This window comes from Nelusetta ayraudi, unplaced genomic scaffold (genome assembly GCF_046127955.1).
Source record: "Nelusetta ayraudi isolate G7.1 ecotype Tasmania unplaced genomic scaffold, CSIRO-AGI_Nayr_v1 ptg000117l, whole genome shotgun sequence".
Lineage (NCBI taxonomy): Eukaryota > Metazoa > Chordata > Actinopteri > Tetraodontiformes > Monacanthidae > Nelusetta > Nelusetta ayraudi.
Genome location: NW_027466167.1, coordinates 129,679 through 157,500, shown reverse-complemented (window position 1 = coordinate 157,500; position 27,822 = coordinate 129,679). Strand labels below are relative to the sequence as shown.

Sequence of the window (27,822 nt, the reverse complement as noted above, 5' to 3'; positions counted from 1 at the left end):
CCCACTTCCCGGAGGCGAAAAGTGTGTTTCCGATGTAGGCCACCGTGCCGCGCTGTCCCTTCCCGATCACCTCCACCAGGGAGCCCACCTTCACCGCTCGGCTGCCGCCGCCGCCACCGTCGGAGCTCATCCTGCTGCTGCCGCTGCTGGGCGTCTGAGGGAGACGGACAGACAGACAGACAGGTTCAGTATAGGGTGTCACTCTTTCCGACCATGTTTGGAAAAAAAAAACAACAAAAAAACAAAGCAAAGCGAAAAAAAACAGCCCCTGGAAACATGATTTATTTAGCCTTCTGTTTACAGCCTGTAGATAAAATATATATATTAAAAAAAAAGAGTGGGGGGGGGGGGGGAACAAAACCAGGTGGGGCCAACACCTGGCTGGGGGTGCGTGAGTTTGGCCATCTGTGACATCACAGAGGTCCGACCGACCAGAACCACTTTGGATCAAGGAGAAATGGACAAAGGACTTCTGGCACCTCTGAAGCCCTGAGTCACCGAGCGTCGGGAAGGAAGCGGCGCGGCACACTTTACGGAAACGTGGAGGCTTCCAACAGTAAGACAACGGAGATTTGTTCACACAACAAAGCACACAAACGTTCAGGCTGCAATATTTCTGTCACGGCCACGATGGTGTCAGCATCAGTTTGAGTCTTGAAGTGACTCAGCAGAGAGCAGCTCTGTGTTACTAAACACCACACACACACACACACACACACACACACACACACACACACACACACACACACACACACACACACACACACACACACACACACACACACACACACACACACACACAATGAATAAATTAAAGGGCTCCGGCAGCTCGAGAGGCCTTGGCTGACTGAAGTTTGCAGCTTGGAGGCTGCAAACACATTTGAAAAGACTCTCTGGGAGCCTGGAGAGGAGAATTTCAAAGTTGCTGCTGCAGCTCCAGCTCACTGCATCGGCGGAGTCCACGTCCCTTTTCAGGGGGGGGGGATTAATCAAACATTCTGATTCAGACTCATTAAATGACTCATTGGACGGCTTCTGTCTGGTGGTGACAGGGAGGAGGAGGAGGAGGAGGAGGAGGACGAGGCCTCCTGAGGAGGAGGAGGAGAACCGGCGGAGGAACACGTGTTGGAGCAGCAGCAAGCGGATCTGGACGTCCAGGACGCTGGAATGTGCAAACATAAAGAGTGCCTTGTTTGACGTAAGCCCCCCCCGCCACTCCCCTGAGACGGCGTCGCCGCTTAGGAAGAATTAATTTTCTTCTTGGCCACACAATGGAGTCGCCTCCTTTCTCTTCATGGACTCCTGAACTCAGTTGACACACATGTCGATAACAGAAGAAACTCTGCCCTGTTTCCTGAGTGTCAGGAGCAGACTGTTATTGATGGTGGATGTTGGATTTTGTATTGATGGATGACGTTAGTCTGGTGTTCTGTGCTAGTCTTCGTCTTCATCTTCATCTCAACACGAGCCGCGGCTGGAAACAGAAGCTGGAAACAGATTCAGGCAGAATTATAGACGATGGCCTGAATTATTCAGAGTCACTCGACTCCTTCAGCACTTCGGCTGGAGGTGGAAGGACTGGTGAAGGACTAGTGAAGCTAGTATGGACCGGTGAAGGACTGGTGAATGACTGGTTGAGCTGGTGAAGGACTGGTGAAGCTGGTGCAGGACTGGTGAAAACTGGTGCAGGACTGGTGAAAACTGGTGAAGGACTGGTGGAGCTGCTGAAGAGCTGGTGAAGGACTGGAGAAGATGGTGAAGGACTAGTGAAGCTAGTATGGAGTGGTCAAGGAATTGTGAAGCTAGTAAGGACTGGTGAAGGACTGGTAAAGCTGGTGAAGGACTGGTGAAAAACTGGTGCAGGACTGGTGGAGCTGCTGAAGAGCTGGTGAAGGACTGGAGAAGATGGTGAAGGACTGGTTGAGCTGGTGAAGGACTGGTGAAAACTGGTGAAGGACTAGTGAAGCTAGTATGGACTGGTCAAGGAATTGTGAAGCTAGTAAGGACTGGTGAAGGACTGGTAAAGCTGGTGAAGGACAGGTGGAGCTGCTGAAGAACTGGTGAAGGACTAGTGAAGCTAGTATGGACCGGTGAAGCTGGTGAATGACTGGTTGAGCTGGTGAAGGACTAGTTAATCTGGGGGAGAGCTGGTGAAGGACTGGTGAAAAACTGGTGAAGAACTGGGGAAGAACTGGGGAAGCTAGTCTGGACTAGTCAAGGAATTGTGAATCCAGTAAGGACTGGTGGAGCTGGTGCAGGACTGGTGAATCTGGGGGAGAGATGGTGAAGGACTGGTAAATCTGGTGAAGGACTGGTGCAGGACTGGTGGAGCTGGTGCAGGGCTGGTAAAGGACTGGATTTGGTAAAGGACTGGTGAAGGTTTGGTGGAGCGGCCACCACCAGGCTGACGTCCTCCCACTGACCACCCCGAGACCAATGACAGACAGGAAGTCCAAAGAGCCTGTCGGACCCTCACAACCTGCTTCATCTCTGACTTTATCTATAGCAGCATCACGGGGGCAGCGGCGCCGCGATGCCGGAGTGGAACAAAGAGAGCAGAAAGCCGACGGAGATGGGGATGGATTAGAGGGTCTGGTGGAGGGAGGAGATGACAGAGCAACGCTAATCAAGCAGACAGACAGCAACAATGGATCTCCGATCAGACCTCCCTCCATCCCTCCCTCCCTCACTCACTCACTCACTCCCTCACTCACTCACCCGGGTGTATGTGCTCCTCCTGGTCTGGGACATGTTTCCAGCTGCTCGTCTCGTTTTCCCGACAGACGGCGAAGTGGCCGATGCTGCTGGAGCGTCTCCGTGTGTGTATGTGTGTGTGTGTGTCTCTCTCTCTCTCTCTCTCTCTCTCTCTCTCTCTCTCTCTCTCTCTCTCTCTCTGTCTCTCTCCCCCTGCTCCTCACACACTCACACCATCTCCGGGCCGAGAGTCCGGCAGAGAACTTGTCCGATAACGCAGGCGGATGAAGCGTCCAGGTGGGAGGAGCCCCGCCTCCGCCGAGGGGACGACCAGCGGACAGACAGACAGACAGGCAAGCGGGCAGACAGACGTGCAGCCGGACTCGGTGCGACGCCGGTGCATCGTCTGAAGCGCTGCGCCAGAGCAGCGGCAGCCTGCAGCCTCCCAGGCTGGCGGAAGTCCCAGAGCGAGGCGCTGGGTCCTAAAGCCTGCAGCTGCACCTCCCAGACAGACAGAAAACCCCAAAATAAACCCGTGGCGTCACTTCCTCAAGTCGCAACTTTAACGACTGTCCGCACCCAGCCCTCAGGGTGCAACATGGCGGCCTTTTCCTTTCGACGGAGTCACTCACCAGGTGCAGACAGCAATAAAGGTTTACGGCTTCCGCATTATGCAGCCTCCACCGAGCATATAGCAGTAGTGTCACTTCCCATTAGGCCTCTGTGACACTTGTGAAGCATCAATTTAGGACGCATCAGCCAAACAGACGGAGCCGAGACACAGCAGCACGTGCAGTGCTGTGACGTCGCGCCGGGAATATAAAACTCTTTTTTTGGGGGGGATTTTCTGGCCTTTAAATTGTTTTTAAAGATTACATTTCCAATAGAAAGTTTTATGGTGAACCGCGTTTCAGGTCAAAGGTCGTCCTGTCAGCCGTTTTTTTTTACATATATTTTGGGGGGGCGTATGGAGTTTTTTTTTGGCTGCAGTACCACACGTGCCCACCAAAAAGTAACTGTGCTGCGACACTGTATTGCGAGTCTGGTATTTAGTTTTTTTTTTCACTCGGCCATCAGTTTGTGCATTTTGCCAGTAGGACTTCTGTCACTACTGAATCACAATTACTGTCAAAACTGTTTTCCTGAACTGGTTTAAAGGCATTTTCCTGGAGAGCAGACAGACAGACAGACAGACAGACAGACCGAGAGACAGACAGACAGACAGACAGACCGACAGACAGACTGCCTCGGTCAGTGAACAACAATCTGAACAAAACACACAACTGCGGCGTGGATGGAAATGTGAGGGGGTGTGTGGGGGGGTGTGGGGGGGGGACATGAGCTGTAAGCATTCTGATGATGCTTCATTGTGTCCCAACACAAAAGGTTCCAGGTGATGCAGCACAGTAGGGATTAGTGGCCTTTCTTTGTCAACCAGATTGCACACAGAGATTTTTTTTTTTTTTTTTTTGGTCTATTTCCAATTTCGTTGCCCAAGTAAAAGCTGCCGTTTCCACGCACACAAAAAAAGCTCTCAGCACCAAAGTCATGGGAGCTGAACTGAGTGCGGGTATTATTCAGGGTGAGGATGAAGGAGTTGAGGAGGAGGAGGAGGGAGAGCCAAAGCAAAACACACACATCAGCTGAGCAATCTCCTCCAGTGCTACTGGGACCCCCGCAGTCTGGAGGATTCTTCAGAATAGCACCAAGCTGACACGAGTCTGCAGTCTCTCTGCTGCCTTTTCAAAGAGGACTGTAGGAGGATGAGGAGGAGGAGGAGGAGGAGGAGCCTTCATCTCCCACGCGACAAGAGTCCGCCTGGTGAACAACAACAGTCCACACAAGGTAAAGACGTCTTTGGCGAGACGTCGTGGAGAGCAAAGAAGAAGGCGTCACAAGTAACTCTGTCACGATCGATTTCATCCTTTAATTAACTTTGAATGAATATTTGTTCATGACCACAGGTTATGTTGTCAGCTGATGATGAAAAATATCAGATTATTGGTTGCAAAAGATGTCGAACGAGTGGGCAAATCTATGGAGGATTGTCAATATTGCTTTATTATTAGTAGTAGTAGTAGTTAACGGTAAAACCGTCATATTTTCTCACGGTCATTTATGACGTTTATATCCGTGCACACGTCAGATTTAAACTTCGTGCACGAAAAACAAAAACTTTTGAATTCTGTCATTTGGCGCCATCTAGTGACGACAGCGGCCTGATAATTTGCTGACTCAGTCTATTTGATGTACCTTCTTCACTAGCCAAGTGCTTTAACGATGCAAAATCTCACTAACACTCGGGCCGCCACGCCTCGTGGACCAGTTCACAGCCTGCTCGAATCCGTGGACTGACACGATTTAATGTCGGAATAAACCGAATTGGGCGCGGAATTAGGAGCGATGAAGAAGAAAATGAAAAAAAAAAAAAAAAAAAAAAAAAAAAAACTCGGTTCGGGAAAATGTTATTTTAATGAGAAGAAAACAGTATCATTCCATTCAGGGTGGTTAATATCCAGGACCCAAAGTTTCTACCAACTAAACTTAATTAAAACTTTTTTTTTTTTTTTTTTTACTAATTATTTAGTGCTCGTTTAACTGTGACATATGTATTTATTCCTAACAGATCCCACCAGAACACGATCTGTGACTACCGGCGTTGTTTACTGCGGTCAGTGGGACACTCCCCTGTTTGTTAGCTTACTGGCTAACTAGCTGCTAGCAAAGGCAGCCACTAGCTGTCAACTCAAAAATCGTATTTCAAGCAAAAACACTCGTTTTACTATTATTATTTGTATCATCATCATCATCATCATCATCACCAACGACAGGTACATGTGTGTGTGTCTTGGTTTCCCCGCCGTGTTGTGGTCATTCTTACCGGTTGTGGTCCTGTGTATTGGTCGAGGGCTCAGATTCGCCCCTGCCAGGCTACATCCACCCACCGGCATGTGATGGAGCCGAGCAGGGACCCTGGCACCCCGGCAGAAACCTCCACACTGCCGCTGGCGGCATTGCTCTGGTGGCCCGAGAAATGTTGTAGGGTTCGAATGTCGAAGAGGTTGCACATTTTTCAAAGTTTGAAATGTGCCGTAATTTGGAGTTGAATGAGACCACAGGTGATTAAAGTAACTCGTCATTCTCCGTCCCACCTGCGCCTACGCAGATTGTTAAAAACGCTTTTATTGTTACCCACATGAAGGCTTTTATATTATTCTATCGTCCCATTAGGCTGAACAAGTTCCACCTGTACAGCACTTCTTAAAGGTCCCCTAAGAATCCTCGGTAAACTTTCTAGAAATAGGCCAAACAGATCCTCGCCCTCCTCCTCTGCTGCTTGCACCACTTGTACCAATCATCTCCTTCAGGTTGCTGACCACACCCCCAAGCCAGCTGTCGTCCCCGCCCTCTGAGAGTGCCTCCTTCATTGTCCTTCTGAACCTGTGGAGGGTCAAACAAAGCATTGCTTCTAGCAGGAAGCTGTGAGCAAGGGTAAAATATGAGACAGGAGAGGGGGGGGGAGTGAAGCCATTAAGAAGGTCGAATTCTCAGGCTGGGCATATTTTCATCCACACAGGGTGACAGAACAGTGACAAGAAATTCACTCCCTCTGCCGAAGCTCATAATTCATAACCAAAACTGGAAATCATTTTATTGGGATATTTAGATGATGGAAATCACAAATCAGCTTTGTCCTTTGGCTAAATGACGGAGCGTCAACAAAAAAAGTATGATGTGATTCATCCACATCTCCCTGGTGTAGAAATTACACAGGACAGTGAAATAAAAAAAGCGTCAACATAGACCAGTAACATTTTATTAAAAACTAAACAAAAAAATGTGTTTGTTGTAGGAACAATTAACGTTAAATGTGACCTTCAGTTGCTCACAAGGACTCCTGTCACCTGCATGAGTACTTGGGTGCTCTGACTGCAATGCATGCTGGGTAGGAGTAAGCTCTGAAACTGGTTAAGAGTCTTTTTTTTTTTTTCCCCGTTCCGAGGTCGCTCACTCCCGTTTGCGCTCTCCCTGTAAGTCCAGTCTGTACTCAAACAGGGTGAAGTTTGTGATCCTGGCAAACAGTTCGGGGACGACGAACTCCCGCACCTTCTCGAAGCCCACGTGCTCGTACAGCTTCTGCGCGTCCGTCTGCACCACAGACGTGTACAGGATGACGGCGGCGAAGCCCCGGTCCCGCGTGAACTCCACCACCGTTCTGCACAGAGCCTTGGCGATGCCCCGCCCCCGGTGGCTGCGGCTCACCGACATGCGTTTCAGCTCCAGGCAGCCGGACGCGTCCTCGCTGGGGAGGCACGACACGCAGCCCACCACCCGGCCGTCGCACTCCGCCACCCAGAAGCACGAGTCCTTGCCCGTCAGGTAGGTGGCGCTGATGCTGTCCAGGTCCTTGCGGAGGCTGGTGTCGATGTAGCGGTTGAACATGTAGACGACGGACTGGCGGGCGGCGGCCAGCAGCAGCGTGATGGCCAGGATGGGCAGCAGGAAGGACTTGGAGCTGGTCAGCAGGGCACAGAACAGGCACATGAGCACCATCTGGGTGGGCGGCTGCTTCAGGATGTGCACGAAGGCCGACGGCACGTGCTCGCTCATCCCCAGCGTGAACAGCTCCTTCACCGTCTCGTCGTCTTCACCGCGGAACTTCCGGATCTGGACGGCGGACATGGCTGCGCGCTGCTGCGTGCGTTGCAATCAGCGTTAAATAAACGGGAAGAATGGACAGAAAATGAGTGAGGTTCTGATTCAGTGTGTTTTTTGCAATGTTAATAATATGTTTTGTACGTTATGACAAACGAACCAAATGCATTGGAACCCAAATGACGGAACTGTAAAGTAGGCGGATCAAAGTATTTTGCAAAATTGCAAATATTTACATAAATCCATGCCAAACGCAAGCTTTTGTTCACCACTATTAAACGAAAGTGCATAGGATCTTTCAAAAAATTGTTGCGCGTCGATATTTTGTCATGCAAAAATATATTTAAAAATCATTATTAAACATCTCTGCAATGTGTGTCAATTAAACCCATAATACATCAGTGTGTCTACAGAAGGTCAAGAGGATTCTGAAAAGGTCACAGGAGAAATGAGCAGGTTCCACCAATACATGATTCCTTTTCCTTAAGTGCTTGTCAAACACGAGGTGTGTTGCTCGCAAGGGTTCCTGAACCTCATGAACAATGAAATCTCTTCAGCAACAACAGAAATAAAGTATTTTCATTATATTTACTTGGAAAATGTTCTGCTTTTGAAAACCTGCATTATCTTGTAATATTAAGCTGCTAGTCGTGATCTGGCCAAAGGGAAAGTAAACGACCGTTGTCCTAAAACGTCGTTCAGCGAGTTAAACTTTTTTTTTTTTACGACATTTAGACCAAATAAAACCTTCACACACTGCGTTGAACTTCTATTTCCGGTCACTTCCGCGTCCGCTTTTCTTTGACCCCCAGCCGTCTCCTGACACTGTAACCATTGACAACGACACACAAACCCCTCAAAGTTGCAGCAAGCTTTACCAGACGCGGCGTGGACGTCTGGCAAAAAATAAAAAAATAAAAAAAAAATCAACATGTGTGCAAAATGAAAGACGAACGGAAGGAATGAATGGATTGAGACAGTAAAGTTGAGAGCACTGACCCGGGACCATAATCCCACAGATTCACGGTCTGCTAACATTAGCACCTAGCTTGGCACAACCGCGAACTCGCATCGAGATTCTTTGTCGAAAACAAAAAGGGAGAGAATTGGACTCACCTGTGCGTTCTTATTCCCGTGTTGAGCGGCTGAGTTCATGGGAGTGACTTGAGGCAAAGTGGCCAGAAGTGAGACGTACTCCAGTAGAAATCTCGTCGCTTCATTTGTGTCGCCTCGTTTCAGCGGTGCTGCGTTCACGGAAGACCCGGAGGGTGGGAAAAGTAACTGAGCCGTCTTTCAGGTTCTTTGTTCCTCCTAGAACAAATGTACATATTGAATAGTGTGTAATATAATCACCATTATAACCATATCTGCGCAGTTCCTAACACAAAATCGAAATATTTCTGCTCAAATCGTGGATTTTAAAAACGGATCAGGATAATTACGAGCTTTTGTGGTGTTGTTTTAATGCCGTTTGCGTTACTTCCTGGTTAACGTGGATTTGTTGCGACTTGCGGACCACGTGACGCAGTTTGCACACGCTAACCCAAGTAAATAAGCGATGACGTCCGCGCGAGGCTTTTGAACTTTGTCACAACGCCTTTGCGTTCTACTTTCAACAGAGTCGAAAAATGAATTACTGGTTGCTACTGTTAACGTTGCCGTCTGTTTAACTAACGTCTCGTCTGGCCCAAGTTTTCACCTTGTTTACCGAAGACTGTTCTCACATTGCTGGCTCCGTTTAATCTCGTGATCCACGAAAAACAAGCCTAAATCTATTGACTCATGTCATCACAACGTCCTGGGGTGACTATTGAGGGATTTTTAATTTTTTTGTGTTGATTATTCGCAGTTTATTATTTCAAGTCGTTTCCCATTCTCTATTTTGAAGAAATCGAGCCAAAACACGAGTTTGTGAGATGTGTTTATTCAGTGTGCCTTGACATTTGTTGACAAAATAATGTCAGTGACAAAAAGTGAAGTGAATGTGAACAAAAAAAAACCCTACCTTCTTTATTGCGTTTGATCTGTTTGAGTTTTACTTGTTTTGAAGATTTTCCAACAAAATGTGCTGAATATAACAAGGAACACTAATCATAAGGCAGATACATCACTTAGAAAAGCAAGAATAAAAAAATTAAAATCTTCCATGACATGATTGGTGTATTGTCTGGGAGGTTACCTCCACCAATCTTTACCAGAGGCTTTTTATGCATGCCACATGATTGTGTACAAAAAGTATAATGTATGATGGCTAACAGAATCTTACAGCATTTTTAGGTCGTGAGAGCAAAAAGGAAAGGACGTAATCCAAAAGTGCACATACCTTGTGGTTTAACAAGACGACTGTCAGTTTCGACTTCGTCTCCCTGAGTTTTAAAAATCACCTTAAACATGTCTAGAAACATTTGTAAACGTGGATTTAAACAAAAAAAAAAACAAAAAAAACTGAGAAAAGCAGCAGTGAAGGTCAGAGCAGATCAAGTGAAGGTCAAGCAGTCGTGCCGTTTGTTTTCCAATAACACAGCGTGTTGTCGGTCCACACCATGGCATTCGAGGTAAGGCCACGTTCAAATATTTCACACGGTGGAAAGACTGAAAAAATAATTTATTGTCTAAAAGTTCATACATCAAATGATTTTGAAGAATTTCCCCCTGCTTATACAGAGTATAAAACATCCCTTTCATTGATCGTCGGAACATACAGAGCCGCTTCTTCCCTCCCGGAGCCTCAGGCTGAGCGGGGGGGGGGGGCCGCTGGTCTTTTCAATCTCCCAGGTTGATCTGGCCGGCAAACATGGTGATCATCAGGATGATGGTGAAGCCGGAGAGCAGCCCCGCATTCTGGATCAGGAAGAAGATGACCTTGGAGGACATTCGCTTCTCCCCCTGTGCAATGGCGTCCATCTCCGGAAACTGAGGGGAGGAGGAGGGGGGGGCAGTCGGATGTTTGATCGTCACAATCAAAATACCGACATCCACAGCAAACACAGATAGAACTCTTTTCCCCCGCGACAGACTTTGGTGTTGGTGTTTCAACGTGAGCCAAATTCAAAGGGGGGGGGGGGGGGGATGATGGACCTTTAAGCTGTCCAACGCACATAAAATAAAAAAGAAAGAAAAGCGTCGCACCATGTCAGCCAGGCCGATGTAGAGGAACATCCCTCCTGCGATGGCAAAGATGACGTTGGGCGCGAAGGTGCTTCCGAGCAGGATGCCCAAGACCAGGCCCATGTAGCAGGACAGGGCAGACATCAGGTTGAAGAAGATGGCCTGCGGGATGCTCATCCCGGCATTCAGCAGGATGACAAAGTCACCTGCAGGCGGACACACAGCTCAAGCAACCGACCAACAAACCCATGTGGGGGTGGGGCACTCATGCAACAAAGTGTTTGCATTTTCACTTAAACACAGATTTCAGTCCCTCTGGTTACCGAGGCCTTTGCTTTGACTAATCACACTCTTGTGCTCGAGAATCGACAGTTCATAGTGGGCTTTTGGATGTAGCTAGGTAGTTTGCCACTAGAGGTCACTAGACATCATATAAACTAAAACTGACAAAAACACTTTTAATGCCTTGAAACACATGTTCACATTTTCGAATCAAACAGGTCCAAAAGTGGAAATGTTTGCTTGTTCAAAGGATGACATTTCCCCAACCCTTCTCTTTAACTGTTGACACTGTACGTGCGATATATGGAGTCACAGGAGTGCCAAAATTAAAAAAAATAAATGAAAAAATGAATAAATAAATATAAAGACGAATGAATAAATAAATAAATAAATAAATAGAAATATAAAGGTATATTTTGTCATTGACTTATCATTGTTAAACACCAATGGAAAAAACAATGACAAAAGTTTTGCCTTTATTTATTTATTCCTCTATATATCTATTTATTTATTTATTCATTTATTTTTAATTTTGGCACTCCTGTGATTCAATGGTGATATCGTTTTGAACTCGTCTAAGAAAAAAAAAAAAAAAAAAAGTCTAAAGTTCCGCCATCATCTGTCACAGTTTTGGAAGCTCTGCTCAAGTGTTGATGGGAAGGAACAAAGGAAAAGGACAAAAGTCTGACCGAGCTCATGCGGAAACTCTTCGCACACGATGGCGATGGACGTGCTGACGCCGGTGAACACCGACACGGTGAAGGAGGCGCCGATGGCCAGGCCGTCGATGAAGTTGTGCACGGCGTCGCTCAGCGTGATCATCCACGCCACCGTCTTGATGCTGGACAGCCGCCTGCCGCGCAGCCACTGGCACATCACGGCAGAAGCCTGCTCATCCTGCAGAGAGTCACGCACACACACACACACACACACACACACACACACACACACACACACACACACACACACACACACACACACACACACACACACACACACAGTGAGGCAGGAAGTCATGTAGAAGTCCTCACACCTGAAATGTCTACACAACTGTTTTTTGTTTTTTTGTGTGATCTTCAATAGTTGCTGTAGTTTTCTTTGTATTTATTAAATGTTTCATGTGTGACCTTATAACAGCCGGCCTCTGAATTAGAGGACAGCAAATCTTCACCAATGTTAATATTCTTCACAGACCCGTATCAGCTTAAACCACCAAGAACAAGATCCAAGCCAATCATCAAGTCATATTTACATGACTTGCGACGCTGTAGTGTGGAAGTGTGAGGAAATTCTCTCAAATTATGCCTCTGCTTTGGGGAGGCGGGTACGGGCCAGCACGTAGCTCCGCCCCCCCGGGTCGGAGATGTTTCGCGATGGGACGACATTGTCTACAAAGGAATTCTTTAATTTCCACCACAAGGCCGCAGTTGTGCTGCGCAGGGAAACCTGAGACGTGCACTGCAGCAGTCCGGGCCCGGCTGAAGGTGCACAGCGGTGACAGAACCTTCTTTTACCACCGCCGCCCAACAAAGAGTCTTTGTGCAGATGTCAGACAATTCCTGCATTCACCAGGAGGGGGCCGGACCTGGGGTTGGGGGGGCAGGGGTCGGAGGGGGCCGGGGCGCGGGGGGTTGATGTGAAACCCTCGGCACGCGCGCCCTGTTTGTTTTGCATCTGGACTGCACCGCAGGGACATCCGAGGGTTTCCACCATCAAACATTAACAGCGACTCTGAGTCACCGATAACGACTCAACCAATGGCTCTTCAAGCAGGGAACCAACCACACGCAGAGAACGAGCTCGGAGGAACTGCAAAACACTGGAAAATCACAGACCAAGTGACTGATAAGATGCTTATTTTGGTAATGTTTAGGTTTTATAATACAGTCCTGTAGGGGGCAGTAATCGCACTTCTCTCCTGCCTAAAAGGCCTTATCCTTGAACCCAGTGAGAAATTATTTCTAAAGTCGCGGGGCACGTGTCCACCTCATGGATGCGTCACTGTAAGCGCTGGATACCAGACCCGTAATCTAACGGTACTGCGATTTCCTTCCCAGAGGACACTTGAGGTACTGCAGCCAAAAACCCTACACGGCCCCAAAAAGCAATACAACATAAAGGCCTGTAAAAAAAAAAAAAAAAAAAAAAAACTGACAGGACGACCTTTGACCTGAAACATTTTTAGATTTTGAAGTCATGGATTTTTAAAAATCTTAAAAAAAAAAAAAAAAAATGATAAAAGCCAGAAAATCCCCAGAAAATAGTTTTATATTTCCAGCATGACGTCGAGGCATCATACGTGCTGCTGTGGCTCGGCTCGTTCTGGCTAATGGCTGATGCGTCCTGGTGCATCATGGGAGTGACAGAGGCATAGATGGGAAGTGACACTACTGCTCCATGCTCTATGGTGGCAGCATCACGCAGAAGGAAGCTAAGACCCTTTTGTCAGCGTCTGCGCCGCTGACGAGAGCCTCCACTGAAGTGAACGTGCGTCCAGCTACCTCAGCAGTCGAGCCGTTAGTGTGCGGAGGATCCGGGGTGGGGCTGCTCCTGTCCGTGGAGATGGTGTTGACGGCCTTCAGGACGATGGAGTCCTTCTTGGCCGGGGCGCCGCCGTTGAGGTTGGAGTTCCCGCCGGGCTCGGCGGCCGAGAAGTGGCTGTGGCCGTGCTGTGGGATGAAAAAGGGGGCCCGGAATTGAACCCACGACCTTCTTACTGTGAGGTGTGTACCACTGCACCAACGTGTTGCCATTTATTTATTTATTTATTTATTTATTTATGAATGATTTAATTATCATTTAATTATGTTATTATTTTTATCATATTTTTTTTAAAATGTATAAATCATTTTGATTCTATTATCTTCTGATATTTATTTATTTATCGTCTTATCTGATCAATCCCAAACTGTGCAGCATGGCACACGGCCAGCCCCTCTTTGACTGTGACGCACCGACGAGTTTGACACCTGCCGTCCGTAAGCGCTGCAGTTTCATGCATGCCGCTACGTGCTGGACTCGCTCGGACAGAAAGCCACAGCTACGCAACGACGGCAGTTATCGCCGCTAATCTGTGATAAAGTTCTGTAATCTAAGGATTGGCTGCTGTTGACACTGGATTTTTTTGTGCTGCGCCAGCACGAGGCCCTCGGATGTGAGAGTCCCATAAAGTGTGATCATCAGCGTGGTTACTCTTTAAACTAAAATCCAGACCGTAAATCAGGATTGTTTCCCTGCTACTTATGATTAGTTAGTGATATAAATTAGACCACATCGCCGGCGTAAAAGAAAAGATTAACTCACTGACCTCGTTATCGACCTTTAGAGCCATTTTCAGCAGTTTCTCCACAAAGAACAGGATGTAGAAGCCCCCGAATATCCCGACGGCCTTCTCCACGTAGTTGTCCGCTTTGGGATCGAAGCCCAGAGCCTGCACGCAAACCAGGAGAACGGCTGCAGCTCGACTGGGCGCTGGGGGAAACGCTCAGGTTTGACTGACAGGAGTGAGAGGCAGCACCGACCTCTGGGATGAGCTGCAGCACCGCGTTGGAGAAGAGCGTCCCGATGGCCAGGGCGACGAAGTAGGTCAGCACCTTGGGGAAGTAGGACTTCTTGGTGAAGGGGATGAGGAAGAGGCCGAGCAGCGCCGCCAGGTTGATCAGGGTGACCGCCAGGAAGCCGTAGCCCCACACTGTGGCCCGGTGGACAGGAAGTGAGCAGTTAGCGAAAGGAAGTGGTCACCGTGGGTGTGTGTGTGTGTCAGGCCTGCTGCTGCTGCTGCTGCTGCTGCTGGGCTTTATCAATCAAACAGTCTTGAAGTGCGACCGGCACAGCGGCCACCTGACTTTGGGACGGAGCACATGCTGTGGGCAAATGAATAAACGTGATTTTGAAACGTGGTTAGCGCCGCCGCCTCACGGCGAGAAGGTGGTTGGTTTCAATTCCTAGCCTGCTTAGCGGATGTCGTGGTTTGTCTCTGTGTGGCCCTGCGATGAACTGGCGACCTGCCCAGAGCGTCACCCTGCCTTCGCCCCGATGACAGTTGGGAGGGGCTCCAGCAGACCCCTCCGACTCTGACCTCAGGGAGAAACCGCCACTGAACGTGGATGGAAGATTTTAAAACCATGACATGGCAGTTTAGGAAAAACACAGCTGAACAAAAGGCTTTTAAGAAAGGTTTTTGAATGTTTGTGTGGAGTCCTTTTTGTTCATACTACGACTTCATCCCGAGACGATTCTAACCACCAAATCGTCCATTCACGCATCAAAAGTATCGGCGCTGGTTAAACCTCGGAGCGCATTGAACATTTGCGAGTGTCCGCCCAGTTTCTGAGTTGTAATCTTTAACTTGTCTGCACAATTGATTTATTTTTGAGGGAACTCAGCGCTCAGCACACACCGAGCCCAACAGATGGCGCTCTGCTGGAGTCAGTGGTGCGGCTGTTTGGGCCCCTCAACAGGATCAGGACTTTATGTTCAGCAGTTGGAACACTCACTCACTGACATTTACCACCAGATCCACGCGCGGTCCAATCAAGCGGCAGCTCATAAGGAAGAGGACAATTCAGAACTCTGAGGTCATAAAAAAAAAAAAAAGTCTTGGAAGAATCGCATCTTATCTGGAAATTTATGGCACCGGCGTTCCCAGCTGGGGAGGTTAATGTAACTTTTGGTGACCGTCACGTCGTCACACTTTAATTCTCCTTTGATTACCCACAATGCCTCCAGGTGTGAGTGGTTCATGCTGGGCCGCAGCGTTGGGCTCAAAGTTCTCCCGCTATCTGCGCGACAGCCTGCTAATCAAAGCACAAAGTGGTGCCGGAGTCCCTGCACTGTTTCACAGCCTTCCTCACATCGCCCCCCCACCTCCTCGTTTCCACCTTCAGTGCAAATATTCAGTCACACATACACATGGGGAAAAAAAACACAAAAAACTGAAGCTGAATTTCCTCCCATGTCAACATCGTAATCTCAGGTCCAATCAGAGATTTAAATCCTGCCGACGGGGAAAAAAAAAAAAAAAGAAATAAGAAAATAAAATCCTACCAACGCCACGATTGAAATTTCTCAGTTTCTCGATTTCAACTAAACAATATTTTATCTGCTCTAAATGTTTGATTTGATCTAAATTTCCATGATGGGTTGGACCTTATTATTACATCTTTAAATACAGAGGGGACGAGACTTTGTTGCCTTCTGCCCCCCCACCCCCCACCCCCCGCGGGCTCGGAGAATCGACCTCCGGCTGATCCCGGGTCAGATGTGAAGCCGCAGACTCATTGAAAACTCCAGCCGAACTCACATCCTCGCGAGGCCGCAGCGCCGACAGCGAACAACAAACCGCCGTGACCTGCCAAGTATTTGAGTTGCGAGGGGGCTGCACAAACAAAGGGATGAAGCAACTGACCGGAGTAGCGGAAGGGGTACGACTCCTCCTGGACGGTGTGGGGGCAGGAGGGCAGCAGCACCTGTGTCAACACGGCGGGACAGATCGTCTCCAGGTCCCCCACCGTCAAACGGCTGAGGTTGCTCATCCCAAAGTGGGACAAGATCTCTCCGGATGAGGGACACTGAGGGGGCGACAGGACAGCGTTCCAGCTTCATGTGTAAACACGTGGCGGACACGCAGGCCGACATGAGCAAAGAACAGAAAAAAAAGACAAATTCTGCACATGTAGTTGCAGAACATTGCTCTTTCTCCTTTGGTTATTACTTAATAATTGGTTTAGAAAAGCAGCACTGGGCTTAGCGGTGGTTCACCTCAGGGCTGCCATGAGCATAAATACAATCACAGTCATGTCAGAACATGACTGGGTTCAGTATGATAATAACACTGACAGCATGTTTATAATGCCAATAAAATGATACAGGAATAAACTAAATAATAATAATAATATATAAATAATAAAATAAAAAATAAAATAAATTATTTCAATTTAAGATGAATTTACTTCAATTATTTAATTCATTTAGATCATTGAATTTAAAAATGTGCTTCAGACGTGACACAACCCCCCCCCCCCCCAACTAAAGTTGAGCCATTTGTCATGGAAAGCTCCCCACCTCGTGCTGGGCCAGCGGGTTCCCCTCGGCGGAGACCTCCTCGGACCTCCTGGCGGAGAGCAGCAGCAGCAGCTCATCCAGCGTGCCGGTGGCGATGGAGCTGTTCTCGCCGTAGAAGAGCAGCACGTTCTCCAGGAACGAGGCTCCATCCCGCGGCGCGGCGAGGCAGCCGAGCGGCGGCCGCCAGAGGAGCAGCAGCAGCGGGAGGCAGCGGAGAGGGTGGCCGAGGGCGAGCATGCTGGAGGCGGGCAGAGAGAGAGCGAGAGAGAGGGAGAGAGGGAGTAGGGGTGAGGGGGTCGGGGGTCGGGGGGTCCGGGTCCGGTTCTGATGGGACTGCTGGCTGGTCGTCTGACTGGACCAAGTCTCTCTTAGCAGCCTGCGGCCAGCGGGACTGGAGCCATGGCAGGGCGGCGGGCTCCTCCGCTCGGAGCTCCGGGGGTCCTTAAAGCCTCGGAGGGAACTTTTTTTTTTTTTCTTCTTCTGAGGCGGATCCAGTCCAAAGATCAGGAGCCAAGGAGAAAAAATACCAAACACAAATGGAGGTGATCGACCGCATGCACGCTCTCTCTCTCTCTCTCTCTCTCTCTCTCTCTCTCTCTGCCGCAACACACACACACACACACACACACACACACACACCCCTCCCCCTTTTGGGACGGAGTTCTCGGGATGCAACGTGAATGAACGGCGAGGTTGAGTCTCAGCAAGTCAAAAACCAAACCTCGGTGTGTGTGCGCGCGCGCGTGTGGCTGAGACTCAACCTCGCCGTTCATTCAAACGTGTTCCTTTTTTTCTTTTCTTTCTTTCTTTCTTTCTTTCTTTTACAACAACAAAAAAAAATGTAAACATGACAACACGTGGCCAAAGCGTTCTTTTCATCACTGTCGCCGCCTGGCGGCAAAAGAAAATCAACGCAGCCCAGGATGACTGAGGCCGGCTTGGAAACGCAGCAAAACACACATTTATTGGCTCACCAAGTCTTTCGATAACTCACAAGAGGTTTGAAAAAAAAAAAAAAAAAAATGCTTAGCGTATCATAAAATACAATATCAATAATAAAAAAAAAAAATACTTGGGAAGTAATAAAAATTCACCGGAAGGAATTAAAAGGCGGGTCCCACTGGTCCACTGTTGTGATATGTTGTACTGGTTTGAAGTCACCTGCTCACAGGATGTGATGGTTGTAAAAAGGTGTTTGGGTACATGGTCGCCATAAACTCCCATCAAAGGGTTCACCGGGTAGGTTTTTTTTTTTTTCAACCTCCAGGCATATAAAGGTGAAAGGCTTATTGTCATGAATTAACTTGACTCAAATTCAATTTATTGTTTAAAAAACAAACAACAAACAACAACAACAGAAAAGGTTCTTTCTCTGACAACTCAAGATGGAGACACTGGAGACGGAGGATACATTTGCTGACTCTCACTCTCTCTCTCATTTCATTATCATTTGATTGGCTTAACTGGTCAGAGGTGGAAAGTACAGTACAAACAGATTGCTACAGTACTGAAGTCGATGTTTCAGGTATCTGCACTTTGAGTATTTCCCTTTCTCACCTCGACTCCGTACATTTCTACTCAAACATTTGCACTTTCTACAGGACATTAGAAAAAAAACAAGCCCTTTCACTTTGTGTTGCTTTCAACGGGACGCCCGAAACTTCCGCTGCACTGTCAGCTGTGAAACTTCCACCACGGAATGGCGGATCATAGATGACCAGCGGAACCTCTGTGCGCTGGAAAACTATCGGGTGAAAATCGTAGAAAAATAAAGCTGTGATCTGAGCAGGTGCTGATTTGAAGCACTGGTTGTTGTTGTTGTTTTGTTTTTTTTTCATTCTCCAGGCAAAACACTGCGCGCACGATTAGTAGGCAAGTTGTAAACCCTCAAACCTGAAAATTTAATAAAGTAAAAATGAGGTTTTGGCTTTTTTTTTGTTTTGTTTTTTTAGGAGAAGGTCTATTTGATTAATGTGCAGAATTATTATGCGACTATGCAGTGTTTTCACATCTCACTTGTTAATTTTCATCTGTTAGTGAGAATAATAAACAAAAAACTCAAAATATATTTACAATTTACATCCCTCTGGAAGACTTTTCAGTTAGTTGATTCTCTTTTTTGGCCCATTTTGCCTGGGGAAAAAAAGCTGCCCAATGCCAACGCACACCTTGATATAAAGTGTTAATCTCCAAAGGCCGCACCCTCCCTCTTTACACAAATACACATCGCCTCATACACTTAAACACGGAAGCGCGTTGCATTCACTGAATAAAATAAAATCAGGCACCAGGATCTCCAAATTACGAACATACGGAGAACAGATCCCGATCTCGTAATTACGAGATCCCGGTGCCTGATTTGATTTTATTCAGTGAATGCAACGCGCTTCCGTACCTAAATCCCATAAGCATTCCAAGTTTGTAGAGCTTGGAGTTGGAGAAATCTGTTTAAGAAAGATGCAATGGTGAAACTACTTACTTGCCAAATAATTGTGTGTGCAGTGTATCAAGAGAAATGCTTTTTATCATGAATTAACTTGATTCAAGTTCACTTTATTCTTCTTCCTTTTGCTGGCAAATCAAGACTGAGGAAATCTCTCTCTCTCTCTCTCTCTCTCTCTCTCTCTCTCTCTCTCCCTCTCTCCCTCTCTCCCTCTCTCCCTCTCTCTCTCTCTCTCTCGATGAAAGATAGCGAGTCGTCGAAAGACCCAGAGGTCAGAGGTCAGTAGACGTCCCTCAGGGAGGTGACCTTGATGGATGCCGTCAGCTCCGCCACGCTGGTGGACCGCCAGGCGCTGAAGGCGAGCGTCCTGTTGCGCTCCACCAGCAGGAAGCCGTTGGAGTCGAAGCGGCCCGGTACCGAGCCCACGTCCAGCCACACGAAGGCAGCCACGGCGGCCGAGTGCAGGGTGACGGTGAGGTTCTGACCCACCTGACGCACCTCAGCCTGGACACACACACACACACACACACACACACACACACACACACACACACACACACACACACACACACACACACACACACACACACACACACACACACAGGGAGAAGGCCGTGCTCAGACTGGAGACCAGTGTGACCAGTGGTGCTACTGGGCGGCTGCTCTCACAGTGATGTTGGGTCTCTGCAGTCCCTCGGCGTCCTTGGGCGAGTCCAGAAAGTGGTGATTGCTGGGACCCTCCTGCCGTTTGTCGCCGCCCTCCAGGTGAAAGGTGATCAGGCACGTCCGGCGGGTGCAGCGCTCGCACCCTTCCAGCAGGGCGGCGACGGGACGCCTGAAAATGGTGACGGCGCTGCCGGCGGGCACCAAGAGCCAATCAGAGCGCAGCGTGCAGACTGAGTCCTGACTGCTCCAGCGGTACACAGTCACCTGGTGTGTGGGGGGGGGGATAGGAGGTAGAGGAGGAAAAGGGGAAGTAGGAGGGGGGGAAGAGGAGAGGATGGAGGGGGAGTGGGATAAGGAAAAGGGGGAGAAAGACGAGAAGGATGAAGGAGAAGGAGGAGAAAGAGGAGGAGGTGGAGAAGGAAGAGGAGAAGTAGAAGTAGAAGGAGGGAGGAGTAAGAGGAGGTGAAGGGGCAAAAGGAGAGGGAAGAGGGGGAAGAAGAGGAGAAGGAGGAGGTGGGGGACAAGGAGGAGCAGAAGAGAAGTGGGAGGGGGAGGAGGAGGTAGAGGTGGGGAGAGGGAGGAGGAAGAGGAGAAGGAGGAGGGAGGCGGATGAGTGAGGGGGAGCAAAAGGACGACAAGGAGGAAGAGGAAGAGAGGGGGAGACGAAGGCGGCGGAAGAGAGAGGGAGAGGAGGATGAGGAGGAGAAGGAGGAGAAGATGGACGAAAAAAATGCAGAGGAGGAGGTTGAAGGTCAGCTGGTGTGTGGTGGGAGGAGCATGGGGATACCCGGGTCAGAGACGTACCACCGCCTGGAGCTTGAGGCTGTGGTGGCGGTCCGACACCGCGACCACCACGAAGGAGCCGTCGTCGTCCTCGAAGCCGACCGGCAGCACGGCAGCAAAGAAGCTCTGCGCAAAGTAATGCAGCATCTTCCACTTGCCACCAAACTCTGCAGAGCAGAGCAGAGCAGAGCAGACAAATACTGCATTACTGCGCTGAAGTGGATTTTCAGGTATCTTTACTTTACTTGAGTATTTCCTTTTTCTGACAACTTCTTCCATTTGTCCACAAATATCTTTGAGAAAATGATGGCGCGGCCTGGCTGGGACTCACCGATGGACGACCAGGACGGCGCCTGCCAGATGTCATTGAGCTGCCAGTAGAGGGCGCCCATGGTGTGACCTTTGCCCTGGATGATCTCGCTGCGACTTCGCCGGTAGAACTCCGTCTGAAGCTTCACACACTGAGCCTGCATGACCTGATGGAGAGGGAGACCAGAGGCTGAGGGCGACAGGAAGTGACGTCACCAGCCGCCGGGCGAGGTGGTGTGTGTGTGTGTGTGTGTGTGTGTGTGTGTGGGAGGGGGGGGGGGCTGCGTCCCGACCTGAGTGATGTACAGAGTGTCTGTGAATGTCTGCAGCGGCTCGCTGGAGTTGGGCAGCCGGAAGTGCAGCGCCGCCTGCTGCAGCATCTGCTGGTTGCCGTCGGCGTGGTGCTGGCGGTGGGCGGAGAAAGAGCCGCTGTAGTTCCAGTCCTCCTTCACGGACACCTGGGCATGCGGGGCGGAGGGACAGACGGACGGTGCAGGCGAGAAGTAGAAAAGCAAACAGAAGCAGAAGCCTCAAGGTTCAAATGTGAGGTTGCTGATGCTGATGCCGTGTTTGCACGTCTCATTATTATGATTATCATTAAAACTACTACTACTACTACTAATAATAATGATGATGATGATGATGATGATGATGATGATGATGATGATGATGATGATGATGATGATGATGATGATGATGATGATGATGATGATGATGATGATGATGATGATAATAATAATAATGATAATAATAATAATAATAATAATAATAATAGTAGTCCATTGTTTAGAACTCATTTGTTTTAACCTTTTATTTTTTATAAAACCTTATGTTTAACTTGACACTTTCAAAAAGTAATTCTATATTGTGTAAAGGCTTCATTAAGTGAGTACTGAAATGCAAATACTCGTATTCGTTCTGTAGAAAAGTGTTTTCAGTGCATCCCGAATGTCATGTGACAAGCAAGCAAAAAAAATAAAAAATAAATCCTATCTGGAATCCTGTAATTAAGTGCAGTGAATTAAAAAAAGGCAACGGGTGAAAAACATTAGCATAAATAAATGATTCAAAGGGCGGCACTGTCGTCTCACAAGCAGAAGGTCGCAGAAGGTCGCGGGTTGGCAGCAGAGCCCCGAGGCATTGAGAGCGAGAACAAGCGGGTATTGAGAGGGGAAGGATGGAAATGATTAAAAACCGCAGGCTCGGGCCTCACCGGCTGCAGGGCGGAGAAGGACGGCCACGACTGGAAGCCGTACTCGGAGGCGAAACGCGTCCGGGGGAACTTCGTCCAATCCCAGCAGTCGTCGGTGTAGCTGTAGAAGTGGGTGTCGCCGTAGAGCGGGTCGTAGGGGTTGGCCGCCACCCAGCCCTCCCGCTGGGACTCGGCGCCGTTGGTGGGGCTGGAGACCAGGAAGGGGCGGCTGGGGTCCTCCTGGACAGGGGAGAGGGAGGGGGGGGGGGGGTCAAAGCATCACGTGACCTCTCCCCTGGCTTCCTGTTCACCTGGCTAGCGGTTGCTCACCTTTTGCACCAGGACTCGGATGTTGTCCACGTACAGCGTGACGTAGTCGTGCAAGTACCGGGGCTTCAGGGACGCAGGGATGTGGAACCAGTCGGTGGCCAGCGCCGCCTCGTTCTCGTTGTTGCCGCTCCAGACCACCACGGAGGGGTGGGACTTGAGGCGGCGAACCTGAGCGGCAAATAGGCGACTCGCTGACTCGCTGATTCACCGACTTCCTGAGTCCTTGATTCCCTGACTCCCTGATTCCCTGACTCCCTGATTCCCTGACTCCCTGATTCACTGACTCCCTGATTCATTGTCTCTGTTTCGCTGACTCCCCGATTCTTGACTCACTGTCGCTCCGACTCGCTGACTCGCTGACGACCTGACTCCCAGACTCCTTAACTTACTGACTGATTCATCACTGACTCGTTGACTCCCTGACTAATTGATCACTGGCTCCCTAAGTCCTTGAATGGCTCGCTCCCTGATTCACTGACTCCCTCATTTGTTGGCTCCCTGTTTCGCTGACTCCCTGTTTCTTGACTCACTGTCACACTGAGTTGCTGACTCCCTGACTCACTAACTAACTGACTACTTGACTCACTAGGGTTAGGGTCACTGAGTCAGTTGCTGACTCCCTGACTTCTGGACTCCCTCGTGCTCACCTGCTGGATGACCTCCTCCCTCACCGTGTCGATGAAGTCCTGGTCAGTGGGATACATGGCGCAGGCAAACATCATGTCCTGCCACACCTGCGGAAACACAACTCTGAGGCTCCGTCCGCTGCACAACAACACGTTGACCAGCCGGAACAAGAATAATAATAAAAAAAAGAAGATCCCCACGTCATTACCCTGAAGACAACCCTCGTGCCCCTAAAGTGAGCACCATCGACTCCTCTCCAGAACCAGAAGCTGAAGGTCTGACCAACCCAGACAATCACAAAGAGCTGACAACACGTTGCGTTACCATGATTCCCAGCTCGTCGCAGGTGCTGTAGAAAAGTTCCTGCTCGTACACGCCCCCTCCCCACACTCTGAGGACGTTCATGTTGGCGTCGACCGCCGACTGCAGCAGGTTCTTCAGGCTGCGGAGCAGAAAGGAGGCCGTCGGCCAATCATCAGCCTCGTAACGGAAGGAAGGAAGGAAGGAAGGAAGGAAAGAAAGAACTGGGACTCACACGGCCGGGGTCACCTGGTCCTGGAAGGAGTGGGCCGGGATCCAGTTGGAGCCCTTGAGGAAAATGGGCCGGCCGTTGATGCGGAAGTAGAAGCTCAGCCCTGTGGAGCCCTCCAGCGGCTCCTGGACCAGCTCCACCGTACGGAAGAACACCTGCAGGCGGAGCGCGGCGAGGCAGCGTCCAATCAGAGTTAGTGCCCAGGAGGCGTGGCTTCGTGCAATGCCATTGACATAAAAATGACAGACAGACATACATACTATATATACACATATGTACATGTATACATCTCTCTCTCTCTCTCTTTTTCTCACACACACAGTAGGGGGCGACGTAGGCAGGAAGTGACCTCTGACCTTCGACTCTGCTTTGATGACAAGGTCAGAGTCCCGCTGGCCTCTGACGGCGAGACGGTAGCCGTGTCTCTCTCCGTGATCGCGAGGCCACCAGAGCCTCACCTCTGCCCCCTGGAGGAAGGAAAGAGAGACGGAGGTCAGAAGACATGAGGAGGACGAGAGGAAGGAGAGAGGGACACGGGGGGAAGGGAGGATGTTTCTGCCAGAAGTACCGCGCCGACGTCCAGGGCGAAGCGCTGCAGGTTCCTCCCCGGGAGGAAGCGGCTCTGGACGCTGAGCTCCGCCTGCAGCTCAGGAAGTGACATCGTGAGCAGCACGCTGGTCTCCTGGGCCGCCTCGACCAGAAGTTCCACCTGCACTGTCCACGTGGAGGAGCTGGCGTCTGCAGAGACCGTGGAGGAGGAGGGACGCTCAGAAACAACACCGCGGGGAAGGGCTGGGAACAGTTTATTTTATTCTGAATGTGAATCTGCAGGGCCGACATGGGGGAGCGACTCTAGAAATGAACTGAGCACCACCAGCAGCCACGGAGAGGAGAACAAAACCCAAAACCCAGTGAAGGCCTACTACTGTCTTCTCTCAGGGGCAGTGTACACCAACATGTTTGTTTTTTAAATTAAACCGTGTTTTTCTCTCTCTCTGTTTTTTGGCCTTTCATCCTCATGTAACTGCAGTAGTAGGCTCCTGAAACCGGAGGGTTTTTTTTTATAACCGGAGTCCAGGGTGAACTTTTTCTGAGAAGTCTGGTTCAGGACAGGAAAACGGCAATAATCTCTTGTTGACATTGTTAAACAGTGTGCTACTGTGAACGGCGAGGTGTCTCTCTTGAGACAGGGGACGTTGTGGAGGCGCTCGCTCAGGTCTGGGCAAACCTTTTGACTGGTGGGCCAACAATGGGTTCTAAAATTTGACAAGAGAGGACCGAGCTGGAGCAGATCGATGGAGTGTTTTTGTGACCCACTTCATAGGAGAGAAAAAAAAAAATCATATAAATGGGATATGTAGAAAACATGCTTTACTGTCAACTGAAAATGAACAAAAGGTCATTTTGCCATTCCCATTTTTCGTTACAACAAAATCCGTGTCTTTGAAGACCCACGGTATTTAACTCTTGACTTTAAAACGCTGAAGAAAATGGAGGAAACACAGCCATTTTGTTACTTACTTAGTATGAAAATAATTTCTTGAAGTTCAACGGGCCGTAGTTTACCCATGGCCTGCTAGAAACTGACTAGAGAGGAGCTGACTGACTCCCAGTCCACATTTTGTTGAATTCTGTTGATTTTGCAGAAAGCATCTGCCCTGCTTTGGTTCGCCATTGTTGTCGCTTTTCCGTTAATACATTTTTCCAGCCTTGAGATTGGCTAAAATGCTCCTCTTGTTAGGGAGTGATATCGCCACCTACTGCTCTGGCATGCGCATTACATCGCTTGAGGCGGATTTTGCCGTTTCATGCGGGCCGAGACAGTTTTTAATCACGCCGTTGGTGTGGACGGGGATTTTATTTTGTAACCAGAGGCCAAAAAAGTTTGATTTTTTATTTTTTATTTTTAAATACCGGCGTTGTGTGTGGACAAAGTCTGAGAGCAGAAGAAAACCTTCAACGAGAAGAGACAGTCAGCAGCATCCACTTTGCTTTGAGCCACTGACCAGCAGCCAGTGACGGGTGAGGGACTGGGTGCTGGACCTACTGTGCAGGGGGATGCAGGACATGTGGACGAGGTGCAGGAGGTCAAAGGTCACCAGGCGAACCCCTCTGAAGAGGCCCATGGACGGGAAGGACGGCCCCCAGTCCCAGCTGAACGAGCGCTGCTCCTGCAGTCACACACGCACACGGACACACACAGAATGAAGTACGGGTGGGGGGGGGATTCTTAGATTAATCGCAATTATGACACTGCCAAATAAGAATCGATTCACAAATTTTAAAAAAATCTTTTTTTTTCCCCAATGAGGCCGGAACTCATGTGCGACTGCACTGCAGTGTCGTACCGGACCGGGCAGGCTGCATGAGAGCCGGGACACACTGCGGCCGACACACCTACCTTCCTGATGAAGTTGACATGACACTCCCCCTTCTGGACATCTGGAGGACACTCGGGAGGAACCGGGGCACCGACGTGAGCTTTGCGGCGCTCGGAGGCGTACACCACCGGAGACAGGAAGCTCACGTTCAGGACGTTCCCGCCGTCCTTCAGCAGCCCCGTCACTGGGAAGTCCTGCGGGAAGGGTTATGATGAACGATGACGTACAACCAGTTGGAGCAGCCCACCACCGCCGCCGCCGCCACCTTCCCGTCCACGTACATATCTGCGGAACATATTGTCTGTCGTCCCGAGGACGACTCCGTTCAGACTGATGGAGGAGACGGTGTCGACCCCGTCGAACACCAGGAGCACCTTCTGCTTTCTGCTCAACACATGTACACACAGGCAGCCGATCAGAGCACATCATTATCAGATCAGGATCATGGTTCATGAAGAGGAGGCGGTCCATCAGGGCTCCAACCTCAGGCGTGCGAAGGGGAATGTCGTGGTGTAGGTCCAGTTGTCCAAGGCGATCCAGCGATACAACAAGTCGTTGAACCTGAAATACGGATCCTAAAAATCAACCGCACAAATGGTTTATGCAGGCAGCAAGGGTTGGTTTTTTTGGGGGGGGGTTTTCTTCCACTTCTTCTAGGAAAAAAACAACTAATCAGATACAGAGGAGAGTGTAATCCATTTTGAAATCTTTTATTGTCCTTCAATGATTCAGTTTTTGATGACGATGATCGAAGTTATGATTTATTTTTGAACTTTTCTGAAAAAAAATAAAGAATACAACAACAAAAGAATGATTTAAACAAAGTTATCTGTTCAAAAAGCAGTGGGGAAGAAGTCGAAACCTATCTAATCCTACTCCTCCTACGCCAACAAGTTACATAGATATGTCAATCTTGCAAAAAATATTGCTGAAAAGTCATGGAATCGTTACTTTAACGATGATATACTGTCAGTTTTGGCAGAGTATAACTCAAAACACTCTTCCCTCACGTGGCTGCCTTGAAAAGACAAAAGCAACCTGCCTGTATGAATCCCTGCTGCTGCAGCGCAGAGTGAACACAGCCGGGCACCGCGGCGGCCAGCTGCAGGGAGCCGTTCGAGTTCGACAGCTTCCATTTACCGTCCAGGAGCGTCGACCGGGCCGAAGAAAGTCCGGAGGACACCTGGCACACGCAGCAGCAGCAGCAGCATAGCAGCACCGACACAATGAGGCCACCGAGGTCTCCGCGTACGGCCATCAGACTCCGCTGCGTGAAGCATCGCAGGTACGACTGAGCGCTGCCTGATATTTACTACCGCTTCCGGGTTTGTCATGTGACTGGAGCGGAACTTCCTTATTGCCCCATTGACGTGTGTATCTCTCGTCTGATTTGTTCTAAACTTAGTATGTTTTAATTTGCTCAATTTCACTAATTTTGTTTGTTTACTAACCAAACTCCAACCCCCCCTTTATTTACAGATAAACTTCCATGGCCCCCAAAAGATTGAAGATGGCATTATATTTGCCATTATATAATATAAAACTATTTTTCACTGTTTTTCTCTGTATAGGCTCTTGTTCACTTATTTCTATTTCTATAGGCTCTTGTTTATTTACTTTTTTTTTTTCTTTCTTTATACTGTTTTGCACTATTTTAGGTTATTTTTATATGCTCTGTTCACTTTATTCTTGTTTGCCCTATCTCCTGGCTGTTGTAACACCTAAATGTCCCCGTCGTGGAACGAATAAAGGTTTA

General features: G+C 49.0%; 4 protein-coding genes and 1 long non-coding RNA gene across 10 annotated transcripts in view; 1 reads left to right on the top strand and 4 right to left on the bottom strand.

The window, feature by feature from the left end:
* The window catches only part of dctn1b (dynactin 1b), a 24,273-nt gene extending 18,609 nt beyond the window's left edge, over positions 1 to 5,664 (bottom strand). For 3 of the 6 annotated variants that reach the window (XM_076049509.1, XM_076049510.1, XM_076049512.1), the window contains exons 1-2: positions 2,719 to 3,151; positions 1 to 154 (exon numbers count right to left, since the gene is read on the bottom strand). The exon at positions 1 to 154 is cut by the window's left edge and continues 107 nt beyond it. In XM_076049509.1, coding sequence (XP_075905624.1) covers positions 1 to 154; positions 2,719 to 2,751 — 187 coding nt within the window. In that variant the 5' untranslated portion in view covers positions 2,752 to 3,151. Of the gene's footprint in view, positions 155 to 2,718; positions 3,156 to 5,575 lie in introns of those variants that run through there. The other 3 variants (XM_076049513.1, XM_076049516.1, XM_076049511.1) reach the window with 3 other exon arrangements.
* A 653-nt stretch (positions 5,665 to 6,317) lies between these two features.
* LOC142903727 (putative N-acetyltransferase camello) lies at positions 6,318 to 8,595 on the bottom strand. Its single transcript, XM_076049527.1, has 2 exons — positions 8,463 to 8,595; positions 6,318 to 7,386 (listed from the first exon to the last, which is right to left on the bottom strand). Exon 2 carries the CDS (start codon positions 7,375 to 7,377, stop codon positions 6,703 to 6,705), a length of 675 nt encoding a protein of 224 aa, XP_075905642.1. The 5' UTR covers positions 7,378 to 7,386; positions 8,463 to 8,595; the 3' UTR covers positions 6,318 to 6,702.
* Positions 8,596 to 8,875: 280 nt separating this feature from the next.
* LOC142903750 (uncharacterized) lies at positions 8,876 to 9,804 on the top strand. The gene is made up of 2 exons (XR_012929285.1): positions 8,876 to 9,334; positions 9,453 to 9,804. It is a non-coding gene; the product is annotated as an uncharacterized LOC142903750 (long non-coding RNA).
* A 134-nt stretch (positions 9,805 to 9,938) lies between these two features.
* Positions 9,939 to 17,356, bottom strand: slc39a8 (solute carrier family 39 member 8). The gene is made up of 8 exons (XM_076049553.1): positions 16,804 to 17,356; positions 16,148 to 16,310; positions 14,262 to 14,431; positions 14,048 to 14,170; positions 13,242 to 13,415; positions 11,430 to 11,637; positions 10,480 to 10,664; positions 9,939 to 10,263 (listed from the first exon to the last, which is right to left on the bottom strand). The coding sequence occupies exons 1-8, from the start codon at positions 17,038 to 17,040 to the stop codon at positions 10,114 to 10,116; spliced, it is 1,410 nt and encodes a 469-aa protein (XP_075905668.1). The 5' UTR covers positions 17,041 to 17,356; the 3' UTR covers positions 9,939 to 10,113.
* A 1,836-nt stretch (positions 17,357 to 19,192) lies between these two features.
* On the bottom strand, positions 19,193 to 27,388 carry manba (mannosidase, beta A, lysosomal). The gene is made up of 17 exons (XM_076049552.1): positions 27,109 to 27,388; positions 26,550 to 26,641; positions 26,348 to 26,450; positions 26,087 to 26,260; positions 25,733 to 25,856; positions 24,254 to 24,423; positions 24,042 to 24,152; positions 23,689 to 23,840; positions 23,478 to 23,595; positions 23,174 to 23,260; positions 22,527 to 22,694; positions 22,218 to 22,436; positions 21,298 to 21,462; positions 21,027 to 21,171; positions 20,717 to 20,862; positions 19,916 to 20,176; positions 19,193 to 19,750 (listed from the first exon to the last, which is right to left on the bottom strand). The coding sequence occupies exons 1-17, from the start codon at positions 27,322 to 27,324 to the stop codon at positions 19,526 to 19,528; spliced, it is 2,676 nt and encodes an 891-aa protein (XP_075905667.1). The 5' UTR covers positions 27,325 to 27,388; the 3' UTR covers positions 19,193 to 19,525.
* Positions 27,389 to 27,822: the final 434 nt, after the last annotated feature.

Excerpts from the sequence above, each read along its gene's own strand:
- LOC142903727 (XM_076049527.1), bottom strand. The coding sequence starts at position 7,377 with ATGTCCGCCGTCCAGATCCGGAAGTTCCGCGGTGAAGACGACGAGACG.
- slc39a8 (XM_076049553.1), bottom strand. The coding sequence starts at position 17,040 with ATGCTCGCCCTCGGCCACCCTCTCCGCTGCCTCCCGCTGCTGCTGCTC. Across the intron at positions 16,311-16,803 it reads ACCCGCTGGCCCAGCACGAG|TGTCCCTCATCCGGAGAGAT; the intron begins GTGGGGAGCTTT and ends TCGCCCCCTCAG. Across the intron at positions 11,638-13,241 it reads CTAACGGCTCGACTGCTGAG|GATGAGCAGGCTTCTGCCGT; the intron begins GTAGCTGGACGC and ends GACTCTCTGCAG.
- manba (XM_076049552.1), bottom strand. The coding sequence starts at position 27,324 with ATGGCCGTACGCGGAGACCTCGGTGGCCTCATTGTGTCGGTGCTGCTA. Across the intron at positions 26,261-26,347 it reads ACAATATGTTCCGCAGATAT|GACTTCCCAGTGACGGGGCT; the intron begins GTACGTGGACGG and ends CCCTTCCCGCAG. Across the intron at positions 21,172-21,297 it reads ACACTCTGTACATCACTCAG|GTCATGCAGGCTCAGTGTGT; the intron begins GTCGGGACGCAG and ends CCTCTCCATCAG.